Source organism: Pyxicephalus adspersus, chromosome 5, assembly GCF_032062135.1.
Source record: "Pyxicephalus adspersus chromosome 5, UCB_Pads_2.0, whole genome shotgun sequence".
NCBI classification, from domain to species: Eukaryota; Metazoa; Chordata; class Amphibia; order Anura; family Pyxicephalidae; genus Pyxicephalus; species Pyxicephalus adspersus.
The window spans coordinates 41,351,900-41,375,549 of record NC_092862.1 but is presented as its reverse complement, the minus strand read 5'-3'; the positions used below and the strand labels follow the sequence as shown (position 1 = coordinate 41,375,549).

The following is a 23,650-nucleotide window of genomic DNA, read 5'->3' as shown; positions in this document are numbered from 1 at the left end:
AACTACAGAACATAAACACAATTGGCCTTAGAACATTACAGTCAGGATAAAAATAATGGACTTGTCACTGCTGATTTAAATGTAAAGATGCTTTGAGACTGTTTGGGGCCAGGAACTCCCCATTTAGAGCATAAAAACAAGTATATCAGCTTGCGTAAGTACCTTGAAAAAAACAAGTCAGCATTGGCAACTTCCACAATAGCTTACTTTTAATGGAGAGACCCCAATACTTTTCAGGTTTGATGCAGGTGTGGGGTTTACAGTAACATTAACTCTGTCAGTGGTGTAGTCAGGATAACAGCATGAAAATGAAATGATTCAAAATCAAATCTATTCTTAACAGAATACACTATTAGACATTATTGTTTGGATTTAAAGTTTATAATTTGTGTTTTTTTAATACACACACAAATGTACAAAAGTAATTGAACTATCAATGTCATCCATTGAAAGGATGTATACATTATAAAATGGAATATGATCAAAACATGACCAATTGATCTAATTCATGCAAAAAATATAGGACTTATTATTTGCGAAAGATTTGCAAATGGCCACAATTAGAGTTAATCTCTAATGGCAGGGCTGCCCAAGAGGTGGATCGCCATCCACCGGTAGATCGCAAAGGCAACACGCACAGGAGTTAGGTCTAAGTTTTTATTGTTGGTAGATCATTTTGACTTGGTCATTTTGAAAGTAGCTTGCAAACCAAAAAAGTGTGGGCACCCCTGTCTAATGGGTTTATACATATATAAATCAGGGTCACAAAAGATAATTTGTTGTAAAGATGCAGATCCATTGCCAAGAAAAACAGGGACTAGAGATCTGAATGTGTTTAATTATACTGTTAGAAAGCCATGCTCATGCTTTCGTGGCACATGGACTTTTAGACATTGGTTACTTTTCTATGATGCAGAAGAAATAATTACAAAACTAATGTATGTAAAGCTACAATATTTTTTCTAATTTTAGATATTGAGAGAGAAATTGAGAAAGACTAAAACCTCCAATTGAAACCCATGTGCTGCTGTTTGTATCCCCATAATGAAAATTCACTTTCTCTATTTGTACCAGTGAATATTACAGCTGAGACAGAAATGAATAGGTAAGCCAACATTTTTCAGTTGTACTAAACAGTAGGTAAGGAGAAATTATCTAATGGAGAATATTGTGATTCCAGGAAAGGGGAATGCAAAGCTCCCCCCCCCCCCCAAAAAAAAAAAAAAAAACAAAATCACAGCAAATGAGGGGTGTAATCCTTTCCTACTTTATTCAAAACACAAAAAATAAAACATTTTAGCTATACAGTATTTTAAAGTTAGCAGCATAAAGGTTGACTGACTGAGTACTATGGACACTGCTCTTTGCATTTTATTACATTGCTCAGTGCTCTGATTTATAAAATAAACATGTTGTGTTTAATGCAGAAATTGTTGCTGATTTTCTAAAACTGCAGCGGGGTCATGTTGCTAAAACAAATAGTGTATGGTGGAGGTCTTCTTTACAACAATACAATTGTGATCCATACATACAAAAGACATTGACTAAGTTCTATTTTACTTACTTGTAAGTATTTTCCATGTCTTCTTTTCATCATCATAGTATTGAACCAAGTTGCTGGGCAATCTGTCTGGTCCGGGAGGCAGTCCTCCGACTAATAACAACATCTTCTTGTTGGATCGAATTCTTCACCCGAAACAGGAAAGAAGAAAAATGAACCTTGTCATATCTCAAGCATGCTGGCGCCCAGCTGTAATCTGTTTTAATGGGTCTTGCATCTGCCCATAATCATGTCACAATAAGTTGGAGGTAAGAGCAGAGCAGAAAAGTGCTCATAAAAGACTGCACATCACTTTCTAAAAAAAAAGAAAAATAAGCTCCTCTTCTGCCATTTGTTTAAGGTTCCTTCCAGGATTGCATTTTTTTTTCTCCTATTATCCCTATAAATCATTTTTCTCTACAGCTGAGCACTCATGAAATGCCCTGCAGTTGTGATAAGGTTAGGCATTAAAGTTACACATCAAAAATCATATTAGTCAAATCATTATTATAAGTCGTTTTACACCTACAGAACCTTGAAAAATGAGAAAGGTTATATGCAGAGACAGGAGACAAAGTTTTCACAACACTCTCTTTCTGTACATATATATGTGACTAGATTAATTAGCTGACTAATTGTGCAGGTCACACACTATAGAATTTTACAAATTGTGCAGTTACATCAATTCAATCAAGTTCAACCAATTGTTTTACTAAAGGAGTTTAAGCTATTCACTTAGCAAGGTGATTTTTACAAAGCCTAGTAAATGAAGTAAAGCTCTGCTCACTTTAATCATCCAATCATGTGCAAGAAAAAAGTGTATTTTTAAATGATTTTGTTCGTATTAGGATCATTCTTTTTAACATGAATTTTCTTCACATTGATTAAGCTATCATTTAAGTAAGATGATCCTGCAAAATTGAACATGCTCTACTCCTTCTAATTAAGCATGAGTTAATTAACCCTAATGCAAAAGATTCAGGTTTCACCTCCAATGATTGCTAAATAGGTATGAGTTAATTTACAGGTAATAATGGATGTCTCAAAGTAATAAACTGATACTGAAGTGCACAATCTGCTCACAATTATAGCTTTAAATAACTGCTTGTGCTAAAGTTGGAACATACATGTTCTACTAGTGGTTGGCATTACTCTCGGGAATTGGCACTTCTTGAGATCATTACAATACATAAATAAGATGCTTGCCTATGTCCAGCCATCTTTAAAGTTTACCCCACTCAAAATGAAAAACAAATAGTAGTTGTAAAGTTGTGCACCACAAACAGCTTAATGTTATGACAATCATGGCAAGCATAGTTGGTGGTTTATTATTAAAGAATATTCTTTTTATAATTGTGGTCACCTGACCACAAACCTTGGTATAACTAGCAATGTAAATTGGGTGGTAAGTCTTCACCTGACAATCGAATGGAGGGAAAGAGCTGTCCAAGGCCTTCTAAACTGAGCAAAGTTAGAGCTTAGTTCTAAATTCAGTCCACTGCATGACTGACAAAGCAAATGATGATTCTAGTGCTTATGAATACATAATCAGGAGCGGTGGCTTTTGGGTGCCAACAATGCTCCAGGGAAGGTGATATTACAGAATTGCCAAAATGGAACTCGGGGATTTCAGAGGGGAATGTCAAGATCAACAGGTACATTGCTATCATAGTTCCAACGAAACAAGAGTATATTAAAATTTTAAATACACTGAATCTTCTAAAAGCTGATTTCAATTTTTACCTGAAATTACACTTTTAACATTTAAATGCATACAAGAGACCCAGTCTACATGTTGAGAAGTTCAGAGTCCAAGCGGATACTGTATTTTTGTGGTCAACTGGTTTACTCTTTTTTATCTGTAATCTGGTGATCATGTAACCCCTTAATGGTGAAGCTAGAATCCCATCATTGCCTAATACTTATGGGAGGTGATGAAAACATTGTTTTTACTGTTACTTGTACAGCTGGAATTTGTGCAAATGCCTAGATTTTACAGACTTGACCACAGGCATAGATGGACAGATGAAGAACAGATATAATTTATGGCACTGAACGAGGTAAGCGTGTACATGATGGGCAGAGCACTTGCCACATATGTGGGTACAGTTTAAGTAATTTGTTTGGTAAAGGTTGGTCTAACCAAAGAGAACAAACCTGGACAGTTTTTCTTTCAGATAAAGTTTTTTTTTATATTAAAAAGTTCTCTACTCCTAGCTGTGCTGTTTCCAACTGACAAGGGTTATGGGAGTCAATGGCTACATACCTGTCCTGGGTCTGGCCTCCAATAAACAGGGAAGCACAAATGAGAAAGACACATCTAAGGTTTTTGTAAATGATTTGAAGGTGAAGTTAGCTCACAGAAATATATCATCTCCTGCATTTGGGCCCCTGTTCCACCATTGCAGAAGTAGTGTTATACTTCTTGACTAATTAAAAGGAAAGTCAGTAATAATAAATGAATGCTCACTTACTAAATACCCTTTCCTAAATTTTCATCACATGAAAAACATGATTCATTTTATAAAAAAAGCGTAAGTCATTTTACTACTCTATAGAAACAATAGTTTGGTCACAGCTAAATCAGAGGTAATTAAAAAACATTCTGACTCCTCCACGTAAAGAAATGGATCTATGCCAGCATGGTTAGTTTTCTGTCTCTTCGCTGCTATATTGGAAATATATGATGGTATGCCTGTATGTCTGTAGTCAGTTCTGACGAACCCCCACCAGCCATCCCTGCCTTGTTGATTGATAGCGGCTCCCAGCTGGACCCTTGCTGTCATAATGCCAACTACTCAGCAGTGGAGGACAGCAGTAGATATTATCCTATTCAATCATTTATTTAGTTAGTTTTACAATATAATAAAATAGTCCTTACTCATTCAACAGCTGCAATAAGGCTGTGACATTGGCCATGATCAATAGCGAATCTTTGCTTTCCTTCCTCTTAGATTGTAAGCTTAGTTGGGCAGGGTCCACTTCTCCTCCTGTGTTGTTGTTTAAATTTCTCTATTATGCTGGATTTTATCTGCAACTCCTGCAGTTTACCCGTTTATAAAATATAATGTAATATGGTTGAATGTTCTCTTTCTCCTCTCCCTTTCATTTTACTACTTTTTTCTTTTATACTATTTCCCCGATTTAGTAAAACATTCCTGATGTTGGTAAAATACCATAGGTTTGATAAAATGAATAAATATATAATTTGAAGAAAGAAAGAAAAGAAAATACCTTCAATAGCATGAAAAATATTTTTAAACCAAGATAACTATAAACAAGTGAAAAAAAGATATAAAGATTGCTGTACATCTCCAACCTTTGTATTTTACCACCAGACCGCCTGCTTCCTTCCACTATAAAGATCTCTTTTAATAACACAGCTAACAAGATACCTGAACAACTGACATGCCATTTCTGCCTCCAGAATTGTTATTGTCCAGACAAGTAATACCCTAAGTTTTCTCCTTTCCCTGTATACAGAAATACCAGATTTTGTTTTGCACAGCAAGGAAATAGGTGTTATACATCAGGAAAATAGTTTAACATGGTAGCTGTGCTTTGTAGCTTAGAGCTTTTTAGATGTTTTCTGTTATTGCTCCTGAATCTTCAGAATGTCTAATCAGACCTCCAACCTCACATCAGTCATATGAATTCTATGTGTTTGTGTTCAACATGATAGCTTTATCACTTCAGAGCAAAGTGAGCTATGGTCCTTTAAATAAAGCACAGCACCGAATTTTTGAAGTGGTAACTTTCATCATACTACAAGTAACTCAATGGAAAATATACTAAAGGGATTTAGGTTTCTAGACAAGGTAACCTGTGTTCTCTCATCCAAAGACATTATCTAACTGGGTATAAATGTCAGAAAAGTACCAATAAAGTATAAAAAATAAAAACATATCTGAGATTACCCCTACATCGCTACAGCAAACACTAGTGACCCATAGACTAAAGGGTGAAAGCAGAGCACAGGACAGGGGACACAAGTATCTGATATATTCAGAACCGGGTCAGATGTGAAGATACTTTGGGGGGCTTTACTCTCCAAGACAATGACGATAAAGAGAGGTCAGGAACAGTAAATATTTGGTCTCATCATTAGAAAGTTTTTTTGTATCTAATTTTAAAATCAGTTGCTTTAAGCGGGTCAGCCAACCCAATAAAGATATTTTAAATTCTGCCAAATATGGAATAAATACAGCATTGGGCAGTTTCTTTTATCTATTTTAAAATTATGGAGAATATTTATTAAACAGTGAATGTGACATTCACCAAATATTTATTGCAGATGAAATATCCCAGTGCATGTGTTTTACAGTAACTAATTACCCACCGGTGAATGCCCTATGAATCAGATTTAGTATAAGATTGAAGCTACATTCATAAAATTCCTCCTGCTGCTGTTAAAAAACCTTGCCCCGATCATTCGTAATTGTGCATGTGTTATGAGTGAAAATCCATCTCCTCTACAAATTTAAATCTAATACTGAATTTTGCAAGAATGCCTCTCTCAGAGCTAACAATTATGTCAATGAGATCCTGCTATTGAAATATCCAAGGCGTGTAAGTAGCCATCTGTATAGGTAAAATATTACATTTAAGTTGACTTAAAAACCATGCCACATAACTGTTACTATTTTGTATAAACAACTTTTTTTATTGGGTCAATAAATTACTTCTGGCAGGTTCTAAATCGACCCATACAGTCTGACCTATTGAGCACATGGCTGATAAATATAAATCATAATACAAACAGGAAGGGGCAGATTTATAATGTAGAGTGATTATACTATTCCGCTTACATTTTATGGTCAATTTATAAACTAAAAGTACCAAAGTTCCCTCTGTTTAGCACATCGGAGAGCTGAGTGATTGGAGTTGGTAGTGTGTCTGTCTACAATGAAAAAACTTCTTTATATATTGCATTTCTTCTAAAAATACTAAGTGCTCTTTTTTTATTGTTAGATATTAGATTTAGCACCCAGGGCAATGATTTGTACCAGTGAAAGTATCATCTCTTCTTTTTTATTGGAGGGGAGACAAACAGTATTTTATTTTAACAACATTGTCTTGTTATTGGAATAATTTCATTTATTGTTAATATGTGCAGGTCAACATTAATGTAAATTTAAACCCAAATATGAAAACGTTAGCACTACTTTGCTCTGTTCCTGTCTGGTACCTTTTATTTATTAAATAAAAATTTAGACTATAAAAATTACGTTGCGATCCTGCCAGTCCACTTGTGAATAATGGACATCCTCTTGTTCTGACACTTGTAGTCTCCTTGCCATCCTATTACATTACAGGCTGACATCCCATCCCAGTTCTGCATAACAATCTTTGCTATAAGCTGTAAGAGGGATATCAATCAATCCCAGTGTAGGATTTATACTATTAATACTATACTGAGAAGTAGTATTGCTCGAATAAGTAGCCACACATATATAAAATAATGTTTCAATAAATTATTAAAAATCAGCAAGCATGTCAGCCAAGACACAATTAGAAATTTACTGACACAGCCAAAAGATGTTTTGATCTATTACCTTAAGTTTGTGGAAAACCACAAAATGGCAAGTTATGTGCAATAAAGCAAATTGCAAAAATGGGTGTGCTTAACAAAAATAGTTGAAGAAGGTAATGATTTTTTTTACCCAGAAGAACATAATTGGGTTACAGGAAATGGAATATTTTACCAAAACCCTTTAAAGACTAGACTTCATCCACCCCTAGGCCATAACCAAGGGCCTAGTCAGAAATCTGTCCCTAATCATCCCTCAATACCTGCCATCATGTGAACACTATCCAGAAAGCTATAGAGTTTGTGAGATTTTGTGACAGAAGCTGATCATCCTCAAAACATTCCTCATAGCTAGAGTAGACAGAGAAGGCATATAGGTGATGTGACCACCACTAAAAAGAGATTGGTCATGCAGGCTTTTAACATTCTGATAATGGTTTGTTGGTTGAAGGTATGGCCATTTGGTTGATATGTAAAACATGAAGGGCCTGATTTATAAAAGATCTCCAAGGCTGGAGAGGATACACTTTCATAGGTGATGCTGGGTGATACAGAAAACCTGGAATGGATCTGGCCCAGGATTGAAAACATTTGCTAACAAATAGCAAATTACTTTTAGGAAATCCATTCTAGTTTACTGGATCACCCAGGTTCACTGGTGAAGGTGTATCTTCTCCAGCCTTGGAGAGCTTTAATAAATCAGGTCCAAAGAGTGAACATACACTTTAAAGCTTTGAATCTGCACAAAAGTAAACTAATGTTAAAAGAATATATTGTAGCAATAATATTTGTACAATGCATGTATGGAATGCTATGCAGCTACTGGCAGTGTCTCTGAAAACTGCAAACAAAAAACCTGCAAACTTCAACAAATATCAAGGTAAACATTTCTAAATACTAAGCCAGAAATCACCCATTTAAAGTAAAACTCCAGTTTTATATGCAATAAAATGATTTTAGCAAATATTACACATACAGTATATATGCATATATTTTCCTCAACATTTTTCTGCTTCACAATATATTTTTGCACAGAAATTCTGAATGAAAGAGTCAGCCTTTAATATAGTAACCTGGTGTAATAATAAAAGCTGTAAAATCTTTATCATCTTAGAAGTAGATGGGCATTACAGAGTGCTCAAAAAAAATGGAAAAACAATGTTTAGACATCTGAGAAAATCACCTAAACAACAAATGAGTGATCTGTGCATGGTGAACCTCTAGGTTGTTGTATTGCAAGATAAAAAATGCAGATTGAGATGGAAAAGTGTTTGTGAATAGCATAAAGATACAACAGTTTTATATGTGCCTGGGAAAAAGTAAAAAAATGAGATGTAAACTTTTGTTAATCATCTCAGCTGGTGAAAATCTATGTAATACAAACTGCAAAGATCCCATAAGAACTACAATGTGGTTATGCTACTTTGTATAGGAAATGAATACAGTCGGAGTCTCAGAATATGTAATGAAAAATTCATGCCACTTATGTATGTCATGTTCTAGTAGCTCAGTATTAAACATCGGCACTGATAACTTGATAAATAACATTTACACTTTACAGGCTGCGGTGGGCTTACACTACAAATCATGTCTATGATGTGACTTGGTAACATACTAATAATAATAATCCAAATGGTAAATGGAATAGCAATTATTCATAAACAACATGACAGTAATATCCAATCAAAGTCATGAATGTGTTTTATGCTATGTTGTGAACGCAATTTTATGTGATATACTACGGTCTAAAGACATGAATCACAGTCATTCTTTACATATTATGTAAACTTTACCGTGATTGGACATTGATTAATAAGAACCAAACAACCCATTTCTTGTATAATTTGTAAAATATGAACAGATACATTGAGACTGTGCAGTTCTCTGCAAATCAGGTGTATTGCTGTATTTAGAAAAAAAATTGGATTACCACTAAAAAAAATATATAGCTGCATCACAGGTCAGTTTATAAATTAGCATTAATACAATGACATTTTTTTACTTAAAACTGCAGTCACTGGAATTTTTAAAAACTCAAAAAATCGAAATGTTTATGACTTGCAAATTGGATCCCTAGCATTTTCTTTGCTGCCTTTTGTCTAGCTCCTTAAGGTACAAGTCATTATACAGGCAATCCCTAGAAATGGTATTTTTATTTTATGTGGGATATACATATATTATATTGGTATATCTGCACTTTGTAGTCACAGGGTTAACATTTATGTGATTTTAAATGATTTCATGCCTTAAGATAACATTAATGGCAATTTTGAAGGATCCATAAAGAAATGAAAATAATTCATGTTAGCTGTCCACTGTACTGCTATAAACTGGCCAGATACAATGATATCATCGGTCATTTCCGGATTGGCTGGAATATTCTTTTTTTCTATTGGCTAAAACTCACTGTTAAACAATAGTACCGTGTGCTGTCAGCCAAAATAAAGAAAACATTTGCAGCTGTTTGAGAAAGAAAAGTTTTTGGCATTGTTTCCAAGCTGTATCCAGACTTACTGCACAGACACAAATGCACAATCTGACTTCTAAAAGAAATACTGATTTTTACACAGAGCCCCACAGCTGCTATCTAAGGATTTCTGGAGGTCTGCTATAGGACAGGAAGAAGGAAAAGCTTAAAAGGGACTCTTTGCATGAATACTGTTTGATGGGATACAAAAAAAAAGAGCAAAGGCCATAGGGGCAGTTATCCTGTAATTGTATGAAAACACTTTACATTCACATTCATCACATTCCTAACGGGTCTAAACTATATGTTTATATTAGAAATTAATCACTCAAACTGGTACTAAACTCTCCGATTTACCTGTTTTTCTACAGAAAACTCAGGCTTTAAATATTTAAATAATATTAAATCTTAAATCAAACACACCAATGTTGTTTCTCTGCAGTGGATTTATGAATATTCTACCTACTTGCACACTAGCAGTATACATTAAATTATTACATTCACTATTATGTTTTATATATGTATGTATATTATTATTATGTCACAGTTGTGATGTAGCTCATGTCGGGCCTCATCTGGTCTTTTATGCCCTCAAATAGCTGGAGTGGTAGTTGATCACATGGGAAGCACCATGGCAACTACAATTCTAAATGGAAGCTAAGATGGTTGAGCCTTCCAGGGAAAGACAAATGGAAGAGTTTAGTCACCCTTTAAGAAGCTGATATATGAAATATGTACCAAAATGTCCTCACACTTAGTTTACCAAGTATCTTAACCCTGTCACAGGGTTACTAAAGGTGTTGACGACTTCCACTTAGCAAAATGTGTGAACATTTGCCTCAATTATCTAGTCATGTAAAGAACAAATGTATATTTATTTATTTATCTTCACACAATTGGCTCTTCTAAGTAGACAAAGCTACAATTTCTCAACTTATTCAATTAATTAACCTCAGCATCTAAAAATGAAGTATCTCAGATAGCAATGGGTGCCACAAAACATGGAAGTCAGCTGATAAAATCATTCAGCAGGATTTTCCCTTTTAGAAGATTGCCATTTCACTGCCTAATCACCATTATTTAGTTCACCAGAGACCATTCACTATATGTAAAGTGGGAAATGTTACAGACCACAGTGGAAAAGGGCTGCCATGAGAAATTGCTGGGTTCCATACTTCTACTGGGATACCCCCCATGTCTAAAAGTTTCAGCATGGCAAAAGTCAAACTCTTCTGATCAGGGCCCAGTACAGAGGTACCCTCTGTCCCCCCACTGCAGTGGAGATCCTGAAAGTGTTGTTTGCCTTAAACACCTTGATTCTCACATGTAGGGTGATTGCAGCTTGAAAAAAGTTTTTTCATTTAACTGCTAACTTTGATGAACTATCAATCACTTATCAATAAAAACAAAATCATTGTCTTGCTAAGTCTAGTGTTATAAAAGTGCCAACTGGACGAAAAAGACAAAGAAACAACAATCCATTATTGGATTACCACTTTATAAATAGTATAACTGGGTTTAAAAACATTTGTATAAAATGTTTGCTATGGAGCTCTGAGTATGAACATGTCTGTGTATTCCTATTTAATTATATGATGTTGTACCAGGTATTTTATCATGTCACAGACATCAGAAAGTTTTTGGACAGCTGCTCACTTCCTGCTTTCAACAGTCTTATCCCATAGTGTACCTTGTGGGAACACTAGAAGCTAGCTCATTTCAGGAGAATAATTGGCTCTTAGCATATAATTTCAATCAGCAGCTTTCTCCTCTCTCCTATGAAGATAGAACTTTAGGTAACCTAAAACAAGGTCTGCTAAAATTGGTAAAGTCCATCACTTCCTTGTAAAAAACCTGTAGTAAGAAAATACTGAGGCTGAATTTCTGATTCTAAATTTACTAGTCACTTGGGTATTGTGGTGGTCCTATGTCTTTGTTACTTGGAACAAGTATGCAGATAAAAAAAGTCTGACTTCTCTCCATGGTCAATATATTAGGATTTTATGTGTCATGTATTTATATAGCTCCAACATAATACACATAATCACGTCACTGGTGGTGAGGTTGAGGTGCAGGTAGTACTTCCTCATGCCACTGAAATGCTGCCTTGGGGAACCCTAGATGTACAGTACCATCCACCGTTGGATGCCAGCCGCCAGGTTCTGCACAAGAATGCTTGATCCAGTTGTGGGTATGAACCAGCCCTAACTGCTCTTCAGAGGAACTCACAAACTTAAGTATCCACATGTGCACATGTAGCTGGGACCGAATGAATGCATGTGGAAGTTACATCCTGTTCTGGCCAATCAAAATGGTCAAGGTTCTGACATACAGAAGTGAACCAGATGCAGGTGGCAACGTCCACAATAGAGTGAGGACAGGTGAGCTTAAAAAAAAAAAAAAAAAAAAACTGTGTTCAGGACGGTATGTTTATTTTATTGCAGTATGTTTATTTTATTTTATTTGTCTATGCTCCCTCTGACTGCTAATATCACAAAATTTAAAGTGAGATTTGGTGAAGCCCTGGTCGCTGTTCTCCTTGCTGAAAGCTGAAGACCCTGCCATTACCAAGATGACTGCCTCCACCCAGAGACATCGGGCAGAACAAGACAAGAACAAGCCAGGGCCAAATAGTAATATCCATGTATTTCACTAATCCCCACCCATAAGTTTACAAAGGGCTGAATTCTAAAATCAGAGCTCTTTTTAAAGCTCAGTCATTAAAATGAATTCAAATCAGTTTGCTTTTTTAGAAATGATCAGAGGGACCAAATTTCTGTTCCATGGTTCACAATAGAAAACAATGGTTGTTTGGCAGTTCTGAAATATTCGTATTCATTTATACCCTCAAAAGTTCACTACTGCAACCTGTTACTATATGTTTCATTATAAAAGTAGAGACAATAAAGCTTCCTGTAGCATAACTACATTCAAGTGGAATGGTCAAGGAGAAATTAGAAATCAAGCACTAAAGCAGTTGCGCTAAAGAACACATTCCATTTCCCTCCCTTCTGTTTTTTCCAGTAGCCCCCTAGGGGATCACCTTGTAAGGTCACATAACATGAACAACTTGTGTTACTGAGACAAATAAAACACGCATTAAACTAAAGAAATATTGGAAAAATTAAAAACAAAATACCTACATACATAAAAATGTAAAAAAAAAATATCATTTAGGGACAAGAGTAAGTCTACCCAAAATACTTAATGTTTGTGTAGGATGGGTAATTTATCTGCTGAGTTTTTTTTAAGTCTCAAGGGTTCATTTCCCATATTCTGAAATAAGGGAACACAGACAGTAAGCTACTATACATCAGATATGGAAAATGTAACATCTAGGTACATTAGATGTGGAAACTCATATGGCAAGATCTCACTGCCAGAATCCCCCCCACCAAAAAAAAAAAAAAACTATATATATATACTGGACACCTTTAATACATTTTGCTGTTTAGCACAAAACTTAAGTGGACTGGGTCAGATTGGTTAGGTTCCTGGCCCCCAGAACATCATAATCTCCTAACCTTATTTTCGGCCCATTACTGTGATGATTGTCCACACTGGTAAGGCTTAGAAGGTGGATGCCAGGCTCCTAATCCATTGACACAAGAATTATTTTTACAGCAGAAGACTGACACTTACACTGAAACCAAATCTGCTGTGCAAGCATCCAAAGTGACATTTATGTGGTGGCAGCAATTATTTATGTGAATGTTTTACACTTCAGTTTTGCTATAAAAAACATGCTGGCCAAGCTCCTATTGGACACAAATTAAAAAACGACCTCACCTGCTGGCCACGCTTTGCCTGCAGTGCTGTCTGAAAGGCATCAGGTGATAGTTCATAGCATCCAGCAGTAACTTTTGGCATACCGGGTCAGACCTCATAAAGTCCACTGACTGCACCCTTTCCACCAGCTCTGGAGCTGGGATGAGAGCAAATCGAAGCCTTTTCATTAGGTCTGGTGCATACTGCATACGGGTTTCCCTGTCATGCTCAAGCCACAGTACAGACATTTGAAAGAGCGCAAGCTCAGACTCCACTGGGGGTGGCAAAGAGTCCAGCATGGAACGCATCTCTTCAAAATTAAGCAGCAACACATCCTCCACCAGATACTTATTGGCCAGCTTCTTGGTCTCCTCTAGGCCATGCAAGGCAGCAATTTTGCAAACCTGTTTGTAGTTCTGGACTGAGATCTGGTCATTAAGAAACTGTACACAAAGCTTTGTGACCTGAGGGATGTGCAATATCTTACTGACAGATAGTACCTCCTCCACTGTATCTAAAGACAAGGTTACATTAGCCGTATAGAGATACTCCAACACCAAACGCAGCCCAATTGAAGAACAGCCTTGCAATACCAGGTTATTTATGGCCCTGGGGCTGACTAGAAGCTTATCATCTGGGGAAGAGGAGGGTGTCCCAGGCTCCTCTGACTGCTGTTGCTGATCCTTTGGGACAGAAGACAGACCATCCTGGACAGGATGGCTGGAAAAGAGCGATCTGAAGTATTGGGAGCAGGATGCAAGCACTGCTTTATGGCAGTGGAACTGCTGTCCTTGTGCAGTCAAGGTCACGTCACAAAACAGTTGCTTTCGCCACAGGAGGTTCAGTCCATGCAGCAGGTTGTCACTATGGCTCGGGTCAAATGTAGAAGTCCTGTCCCCCGATCTGGACATGGCGGGCCTCGCGTTTTACCTGACGATGAAGCCTAAACAAAAATTACATTAAAACATTAGGTAAGGGAAATAACTATAGAGTGAAAAAACAAAGTAGCGTTTATACCAGGATAAATATTGGATGCTTCTGCATTATCATAGACCAACATGTCTTAACAATATTACCATCAAAAATGTAACACCTGGGTAAAAAACAAAAAACAAAAAGTATGTTTCCTAAGCACCCAGGTCTCAGCATCTTGGCCACTTTATTCCCATGACATCATAAAGGTTACAGCTAACAGGAAATAGCAACCCAAAGGATTTCTGGACATCCATGAACAGCACATCCATCAGGTAGTTTGGTGGTATGTTTTACATATTTTACTAAAATCACTGTGTCTTTATTCTCATCCATATCATTTTGAGAATCTTCCGACGGGTTTTCTTTATGTCTGTTTATATAGACATAAAATATGTCAAACCTTAAACCAAAAGCACATTGTTTAAAAGGGAAGTTTGCCTTTTAAACATTTCTGTCAACATTCCGAGGCAGGACTTGAAATAATCAGCTTGATACATAGAACCTATTATTATACTTACCAATATTTTTCTACAAGTCCTGGTTATATCAACAGTACTCATTGAAAAATCTTATGTTTTGTTGCCATAGAAAAATATGTATACAGTAAGACATATAGTCTATAGGAGCTGTAAGTCACACTATAAAAATATACATAGCAAGCATTGATGAACCACCAGTGCCACCGGTAAAATGTTAACTTTTCCAGGTGATCATGGTGGATACTTCAAAAGCCAGTACAAACATAAAACAACAAGCTGGATCATTTACACAGCTAAAGATTTCACTATCCTGAATACTATTTCACATTTTTCAGAAATGTGGACTAATTACAAGCTGTGAAAACACAAAACACCCTGTTTAGCCTGGCTGAATCTGAAAAGAAATCATATCATGCTTACATTAAAAATGTTTGATTAAACCTAACTTAAACACAGATGTGTGTTAGAGTTGTGACAGTTCTTGGGTATACAAGGAGTCTAAATCATTTACAGGATCCATAATAAGGCACAGCATACTGACAAAACTGATTTGCTATTCTGGTCAATGAGGAGAAAAACATCAGGATGTGATCAACTGACAAGCCAGTGACAGTTTCCCAACAGCTTGGTTTACTAACTGACATTGAAGACATTGAGGAACATAGTGATCTAAACATTCCAACAGCTCCCCACAACTTTGAAGTGTTCAGTTCCAGATAAGTTTAGGTGTGATCACAGAACTGGTCCCACCTATTCACTCCTAGTGAGGATGCTGAACTGTCTGACACCATGATATTGTCACTGGAACCCCCGTCTGATGGAACTCCCTGTATATTCACCAGGAATGCATCCTTCATTTACTTCCCCTAATCCAAGTGGTCTGGGGTTATGGAATAAGTAGCAGCATGTTTTCTGAGTAACATAAAAATTCAAATATATATTTCTAAGAATAAATGTTAATGTTCTTTATGACTTACCTATAAAACCTATAATGTTCTGCTAGGCTCTCATAAATAAATACCAGTTGTGTATGCCATCCCTTTAACATCTCTAGCAATGATCGCACAGGCACTACATAAAATGCCAAAATGGTACATTCATCCTAGCAAGTTCCCGGCACCACATTTCTAGTATTCCTTGACAATACAGATCAGGGATACCCCTTTCCATGTCCATTCATGTTACAAATAGCCACCATGTACACTTTGCCTAAGCATTCTGTACTTCCATGGACAATTGCAAAGCAATCAGAGTAATCTCTGCCAAAGAAAAAAAACACACTTTCCAGTTCCTACGGAAAGTTGAGCTGGAATCTCTCGGAGGAACAAGGGGATCAGACAGCTGGCAGGGTAGAAGGGAAGGGATAACCTCAACGCTCAGCCGCTGGTCCCATCTCTTGTATATTAGAGACCCTCTCACTGCCTTACTGGTCCCCCTGCACTGCAGATCTGCCTTGGGTCTCATTGTTGTAACATTTCCCCTGTGCTCTCTGGACTGCAATGCCTTTTATTTTTGCAACACCTGTGCAACGCCATCATCCAGGAGATTAAGAGTACTTGTAGTATCCCATAGTACTTTAGTCCCCCCTGTTCCAGATATAAACAGTGTATTAGCAATAGGATCTCCCTGGACTCAGTCCCTCTCCCCCTCCCCTCTGTCTATTCTTAGCCTTGTATATTGTTTCTAATTTAGAGTTTAGTGGCAACAACTGACCCCCTCCCTGTATAGAAAGCAGCATGGACACACAATGTACACACACACAAGGCCACAAACTTACCTGCTTGCAAAGAGATGTCAAAGTCTAGGCTGACTTTAGCTTCCCAACCCCAAAGAGGTTTGAACTCCTTCCTTCTAGAGGGATCACAGCTGGCTCCAAAAGGGGGTGAAGGAGAAAGCCAAGAGCCCCTGGTGTCTTCCCAAACTCCAGGCAGTCACTCTACACTCTTTTTCTATGGCTGTACATCATTTGATCATGGTGAATTGGAAAGGAACATGAGGAGTATTGTGAGAGGGAGAGAGGCAGGAGAGAAGGAGAGAGGGAGAATGGAGCAGAGCTTTCTGCAAGAGAAGAAGAAGGGAAAAAAAATGTACGTGTGACAAATTATGCTACCAAGAAACAACACATCATTATCCTTGGGCCTGGGGCTCAGTGAGTCGTAACGAGAGTAATAGGAAATCCACGGTTGGGGAGAGAAACGGTCGTGCATGGCCAGTGGAGAGAGACCATGCAAGGGGGATGGATGCTGAGGAGCCTCGCAAAATTATGGCTCAAGGCTATTGTAAAAATTGTCGAGCGTAAATGACTGCGATTTCAAACATCTTTGGAAGAAAGAAAGGGGGGAACCGAAGCCCTCCCCCCCTCCCCTTGTCCTCCTCCCTTTCCCCATCCCTCTCTCATCTCTCTCTCTATAAAGAACCGTCAAGTTTTAGTGCGCATTGCTAATTAGTCAATTTCTCTCTGCCTTCACAGGCTGCCGACTTTGCTGCTGAGCCGAAACTGCTAATTTCTGCGACCAGTTTTTTTTTTTTTTCTTAGCTGTGATCTGGATGAATGAGTAGCTGTCTCCTGAAGATGACAAAAAATAAACTCTTATCCCTCCCGCCCCTCCTTAATACACACACACATACATATATATATATATAGAGAGAGAGAGAGAGAAAGAGAGAGATTTATATACAAAAAGCAGAAATTGCCACCACCACATCCTTGTCATGCTTAGATTTATGATGTGGAAGCTGCTCATGCCATGTGCAAACTTTCTGCTGTGGCTAGAGGATGCTGGTAGCTGACTTCCTCCCCCCTCCAGATGATGTCCTGGACCACACACAAACAAGTCTTCTGCTATTTTTGTCTGAGGATAGATTTAGGTTTAACCCAAACACAACAAGGTGCATGTAAATATATTCCGTAATAGAAGACGGAGGGGCCCAGCAGGTGCAGGAACTACAGACATCACTACAGACATCACTACAGACACCTATAAGTATGGGAGAGGATGGATACAAGACCAATCATCCTGCACAAGGATAGAGAGCAGTAAAGATTGGTCTTTATAATAGGTAGTGACATAAAGTTTTATGCTAGATTACTGCACAGATCTGGAAGGAATTCACTAAAGTAGTCTTTCTAAACCAGGGTTCTGTGGAATCATAGGGTTCTTGCAAAGGCAGAACAATGAGCAGTTTGTGCCTCTTTATTTATATTACACCAATTAACTTTTTGAAATTTCCAATGGTGACATTCTTCCCAATGGCCAGAAATGTAAGAGGCATTCTTCCCACTGACCACTACAATAATATACAATAATAATATATATATTAATATATATGTGGATAAAGATATTATTTAAGGGGCTCCCTGAAACCTGCAAGTTTTTCAAGGGTTCTCCCATGTTAAAAAGGGTCCACAAATCAAACCAAGGTTTATAAATGAGTATACATAAGTGTTGGATTATTCAAAGTTTAGATTTAAAGTCACTTGACTTGATTCACACTAAGGCTATGTTCACACTTGCTTAAGGAACAGCTTAAGGAACAGCTTAAGGAACCTGTGCAACTCCTGGCAGCTGGCTCTGTCGGTCTGCTGTGCTGGTCCTGTAAAGCACTGTTTGCACATTTTACATTGGGTGGCATTAGGCTGTACTGACCACTGACTGTGGCTTCTATTCAGTATCATGGGGCAGCCATGGGTGAAATGCTCTATGTAGTGTCTCAAATATAATTATATTATATATATAACCCCACCACAACCTTGCAGCCAGTCTGTAGGTGGGTGCAGTACCCTGTGCCTCACATAGTATACTATATGCAGAGAACGCAATGTCTGACATTATCACTATGCAGTGCAGTGTGATACATAGCTACAATGCACTGTTGCACGCATTTCTGTTTCTGTTTCTGCACCTTTCTTTGTAATAGACAGCAGACCTCCACCTCCGCTGTTCTTTGCATCTACTTCTGTTTTTAGTAATATAATACTTTCAAAGAAAAGGTTTTTCCCACACTATAAACAAAGTGTTTGCATGTGTTATATGGAAAACCAAGGTTAACGTATTTTCTAATAGTGTAAATAAAGCCTGTAAATATTATTTTACAAAAAAAAGTAGTGGATGAATGTAACCGGCTTGTAGTAGAAGTAGTCAGTCAACTGTAACACACCTAATGTTGTTTTAGGTTTTTATTTGTGTTCGCCCTTTGTTTCTTTATCAGGCCTTTCCTGACAGCTTTTAGCCATTTTTGTTCCCTGTCTCTGGACTCTGGACTATGTTTTGTGAGTTAGTTCTCCAGAACTGAACACATTATTCTTTGCAGGGATGAGGATGGTCGGGTGGGGGGTGGTAACTAAATATCTCTATATAGAGGAATAAGACCTTCTTGCAGCTGCTGGTGAGCCCTCCAGCCATGCATACCAGAATTCTATTCACTCTGTGTTGTTGGACACTATTTGCTAATCTGTTCATCACCTGAAAAGAACACCAATAAATATGTATTTGTATTTGTTTATGGTAAGGGTTCAAAACCTTTTCACAACCCCTTGGATTCCCCTTGAGGTGGGGTGGGGGTAAATATATCGTTCAACCTTCTTGTCCAGATGGCTAAAATTATCAAAATCTTTATCAGTCCCATTTGGTATCAGTGTGAGTTCAGAAGATGTCATTGGCTCAGTTTTATCCTATACATGGAGACAGGAACAGAATAAAGACAATCACAAGGACAAATTACATATACTAAATTACATTTACTAAAACATATTCAGCCAATCACAGATACAAGCAATAGCTACAACTAGACAAATTCTGGCTCTTGTGTTTGTGTAACCAAAACATGAAATGGAGGTCCAGCAGATGACAGCCCAAATCAGACAAAGTCCAATTCTTTTTTTTGTTTCCAGGATAAAAAACGATCCCCAATGTGGGGGATTGCTTCCTAAATTTGTCCTACTGACCAATGCTACCATTATAAGAGCAGGACAAGGGGAGAAATCTAATGACAACTCTCTAAGATGTAAATTTTGTTCACTTTGGATAAGTTTCGTCTCATTTTCTGTTCTATCTCCAGAACATGAAGTAGATATAATCTCCTCAGAGACAGCACAAAAAAAATCTGAATGGCCTCAACTGGTCTATATTTCATAATCTAAGGAAAACAAAAATGGGTTTTTATACGTTTCAGTAATGCAGAAAATGATTTTTGTATCCAGCTATCCATTAATAAATACCCATCTTTTGGTTTCCATACCACTAAGGGTTAAAATGTCATCAGAGGGTTGAAGTTTTTGATAGAGGAAACAGAGTCTTTTGCCAAAAAACTTTCCCCTATTGCTTCTGGTGGCATTTTGTTTTTGCACAGACTGCACAGCCCAAGCACCTTAAACTTTATAGCCCGGCTCTATGAGGGAGTTGGAGTGCCAGAGGAGTAATAAATATGATGGCTTTGGGGCATGCAGCAGTAACAGGTTCCTATACTGTATTGGTTCTGACCCTTCCTCACTGTGTCCATAACTAGGAAAAACATTTTGGCTGCACATTCACTTTTAGCAATATGTTGATTTACTATGTACAGGTTATTGTTGCTTCTCAAATTACTCTTCCTAGCCATGCCTATATTTATATTTTATGCATTATCCTGATCAGCATTTACTTACTGGACTGAGATCCTGACCAGAGACCATCCATTATTAGAAAATACTGGTGCCTGTGTAGTCCATGACTCACAAATGTCTGACATGAATTGGTCCCTCAGCTTGTGACTTGTTACAGAGTAGCAGTCTGATCCTAGTGTAAGCTACATAATAATTAAAGTCTAGGCAAAGTCATCTGTTTCAGGTATAACAATAGCTTTGTAATTATAAAAAAGTTTAGTTTTTGTGAAATACCTCCACTTTAAAGACTGATTACAATTCAAGTGTAAAAAATAAGTTTATCACAGGAAAAGAATTACTATATTTAAATTGTAGGTATAGCCAATACCTTTCGTTATAGTTTAAGATAGGGTAATGAAGGGTTAAAATTATGTCAGTTTATTTTTACATACTTTTGCTCTGTAAGGGAGATTCCCTTTTTAATTCTTCTCCAATAGATATAACAGGGAGTAAGAGATAAATCTCTTACTCCTTTACCTTTGTTTCTTGTGACAACTTTACAATTTAAACATATACTTTTGTCCTAATATATTGAATAAGACAACCAAAGGGGGGAACTAACCAGTGGGAATACAGACTACAATAAACAAATCACATGTTTTAATTTTCCCTTGTTCATTAACAACAATGCTCATACTTGCACTTTACCTATATTGTATTATAACTAAAGATATAAATGGCATACTATTGTCATTTCTGCATTATATGACAATGATCCTGATTGCAGTTGGGTGTTCAGGTACTATCTGACTGCCAAAATATGTTTTTGATAAAGATTTTCCATAAACAAGCACACTCAGCTGGCCAAAGTATTACCCTATTTATAGAGGAGGAGGATGTTGGAGAACATCTCTTGCACTAATTCATCAGACAGAGGGTATAGAAAAAATCATACTGTGCCTATATACTATATAAGATTATATGTATATTGTTTTATGGGCAGGTAACCATCTTGTGTTCAAACACCTTTACTAGTTTTTCCCGCACTTGTTTTTTTTTCACAAAGCTGGCTTTCATTCTGTCACTTGCCCCATTGTTATTTGATCAACAGCCCTACAGACTTTTGCATAGCAATAAAAAATAGTAAGTGGTTAGAGCAGTTTCTTTCCATTCCCTGCGCTATACACGATTTATGATCTTGTTTGAAAGCAGATTTTCTCCATCGTTTTGTCTGGTTAGACAGGCGGCTCGTAACTTCGGTGTCAGCTTTTCTGCGGCCCAGAATGGTTTAGAAGAAGACAATTTTTTATGGAAAAGATTAGCATTTTGTCAGATTTGCTTTTCACTTTCCTGGCTTTGCGTTGCAGAAGTTTGAATCTAATTGCTTGAAACGTCTGTACATTTTTGTCAGAGTAACCTTTAAACTTTCTATCACATCTGATATTTAAACCTCGTTTACACAACACGTTGGTGGATGGATGACACATGATTAATAGCTTCAGTAGCCCTCTTAGAATTATTTCTGTACATTTGTATTTGTTAGATAACATAGCAGTTTCCTTCTATTTAGTGCAATGGATTGACGTTCTTAGCCTTGTTTTTTTTTTTTTTTAATTTTATTTATGTTTGGGTTGTCATGTTTATTTTAATGTAAATTAATTAAAGAAAGTTCATGTTGGGTGGAAGATAAGGGAAGCCTTTTCTAAATCTCCATTGAAAATACTAGAAACCTGGCTGTCTCTGGCTTTAATGATCTCTGAATTACTGACCCAGAACAAGTATACAGATTAAAAAGTCAGAGTCAAGTCAAAGATCCTGATCTGCATACTTATTCTGGGTACTCATTTATCTTGCAGATCTCCCATGTTTTGGCTTCAATTATTTCTGAGACACTGACTAAAGACAAGCATGGACATAAAGGGTTCTGACACTGTTTATTCTGGCTCTGTGACTCAGATGTAATAAAGCCAGAGACAGCTGGACAACTAGCTTTTGTTGAATAAACCCCTTAAAGATATACTAAATATTTCTTTTCTCCTTTAGAATTGTATGAACCTAATATGTACAATTTCCCAGAAAAATGAAACTGTAGTCTACAGTCCCTAAAATGTACATTTAGAATAATGTCAATCTAAGTGGTATAGTCTTGATTATTACTAAGCCTACTGAAACAGGTTGAAGCAGCAGCAACAAGAAGCTGAAAATTATAGAAGAAACCAGGAAATGTACCATATAACAGTATGGTAAGAACTCAGCATCCATAGAAGAAAATGCAAACAATAGATATCTAGAGAAACAAACCAGTTGGTAGACTGAGAAGTGATAGTACTTAAGTCTTGTATTACCAGTCCTGTATTACTTAAAATATATCCTATATTTTAATTTATGAAGTGACAGTATACATGTTTGCCCCAGCCATGTCATACTTGCTAAAGGAGGGCAGGCTTAGCATTAGGAGGACTCCAGCACATTCATAAAATGTTAGGAATTATTTCATTTGTGTTTAGAGGTCTTTACTATGATAGTAGGATGTGGAGTGCTGCTGACTTTAATGAAGTATCATAAGAATCCAGGTTATGAAGCTTTCATAATTGTCCAAGTATCTTCAGGGAACCAATCTAATGGGTTGTCCATAGTCTTTGTTCTTGTCTTTCCTGATCTGGTGGGGAAAATCAACCTTGTGGTAGTCATTCTTCTTCTTTTTCATGAAGAGATAGAAGGGAACCACATTATATATCTTCCTCCACAAGTGCCAATGAAGCCAGACTTTTCCTACCTGATGCCCATTTCAATTTTTCACCTTCCTGCCATCCTTCCATTTTTTCATTAATATCAGTTGGCAGAACAGGGTCATATCACAGATATGATCCTTCACATTAGCAGCTACTGTCAGAGCAAGTATAATTTACAGGTGATACTTCAAACATTTAACTATCTCCATGAATGCACTTTATTTTACAACTATCTCAAATGTGTACACTAATGGTGAGAATTGTCACTGTACATAGGGATTCTTTGCATTCATGTTGGCATAGTGAGATGACGTTACAGAAAGGTACTTTTTCATTTTAAACCCAAAGATACTCTATTGCTTTCATATATTATATTTCTGTAAACAAATAAACAGTACCACAACCTTGAACAATTTTAGTCGAAGATGATGGACTTGTTGGAGAAGATGGCACAGGTATTAGAGAGACGAGGTTTGCACAGAGCTTTTCTTTTTCTCATCATAAATAGCCCTGTAGCATCTAAGGCCTTCGGTAACTGTACAGTAAAGTTTGGTGAACCTTTCTGTATCAGGATCTTG

General features: G+C 37.0%; 1 protein-coding gene across 1 annotated transcript in view; it reads right to left on the bottom strand.

The window, feature by feature from the left end:
- The window catches only part of KLHL14 (kelch like family member 14), a 56,612-nt gene extending 39,602 nt beyond the window's left edge, over nucleotides 1–17,010 (bottom strand). The window contains exons 1-3 of the mRNA XM_072411271.1: nucleotides 16,537–17,010; nucleotides 13,327–14,248; nucleotides 1,565–1,686 (exon numbers count right to left, since the gene is read on the bottom strand). Coding sequence (XP_072267372.1) covers nucleotides 1,565–1,686; nucleotides 13,327–14,216 — 1,012 coding nt within the window. The 5' untranslated portion in view covers nucleotides 14,217–14,248; nucleotides 16,537–17,010. The remainder of the gene's footprint in view (nucleotides 1–1,564; nucleotides 1,687–13,326; nucleotides 14,249–16,536) is intronic.
- Between the last annotated feature and the right edge of the window lie 6,640 nt (nucleotides 17,011–23,650).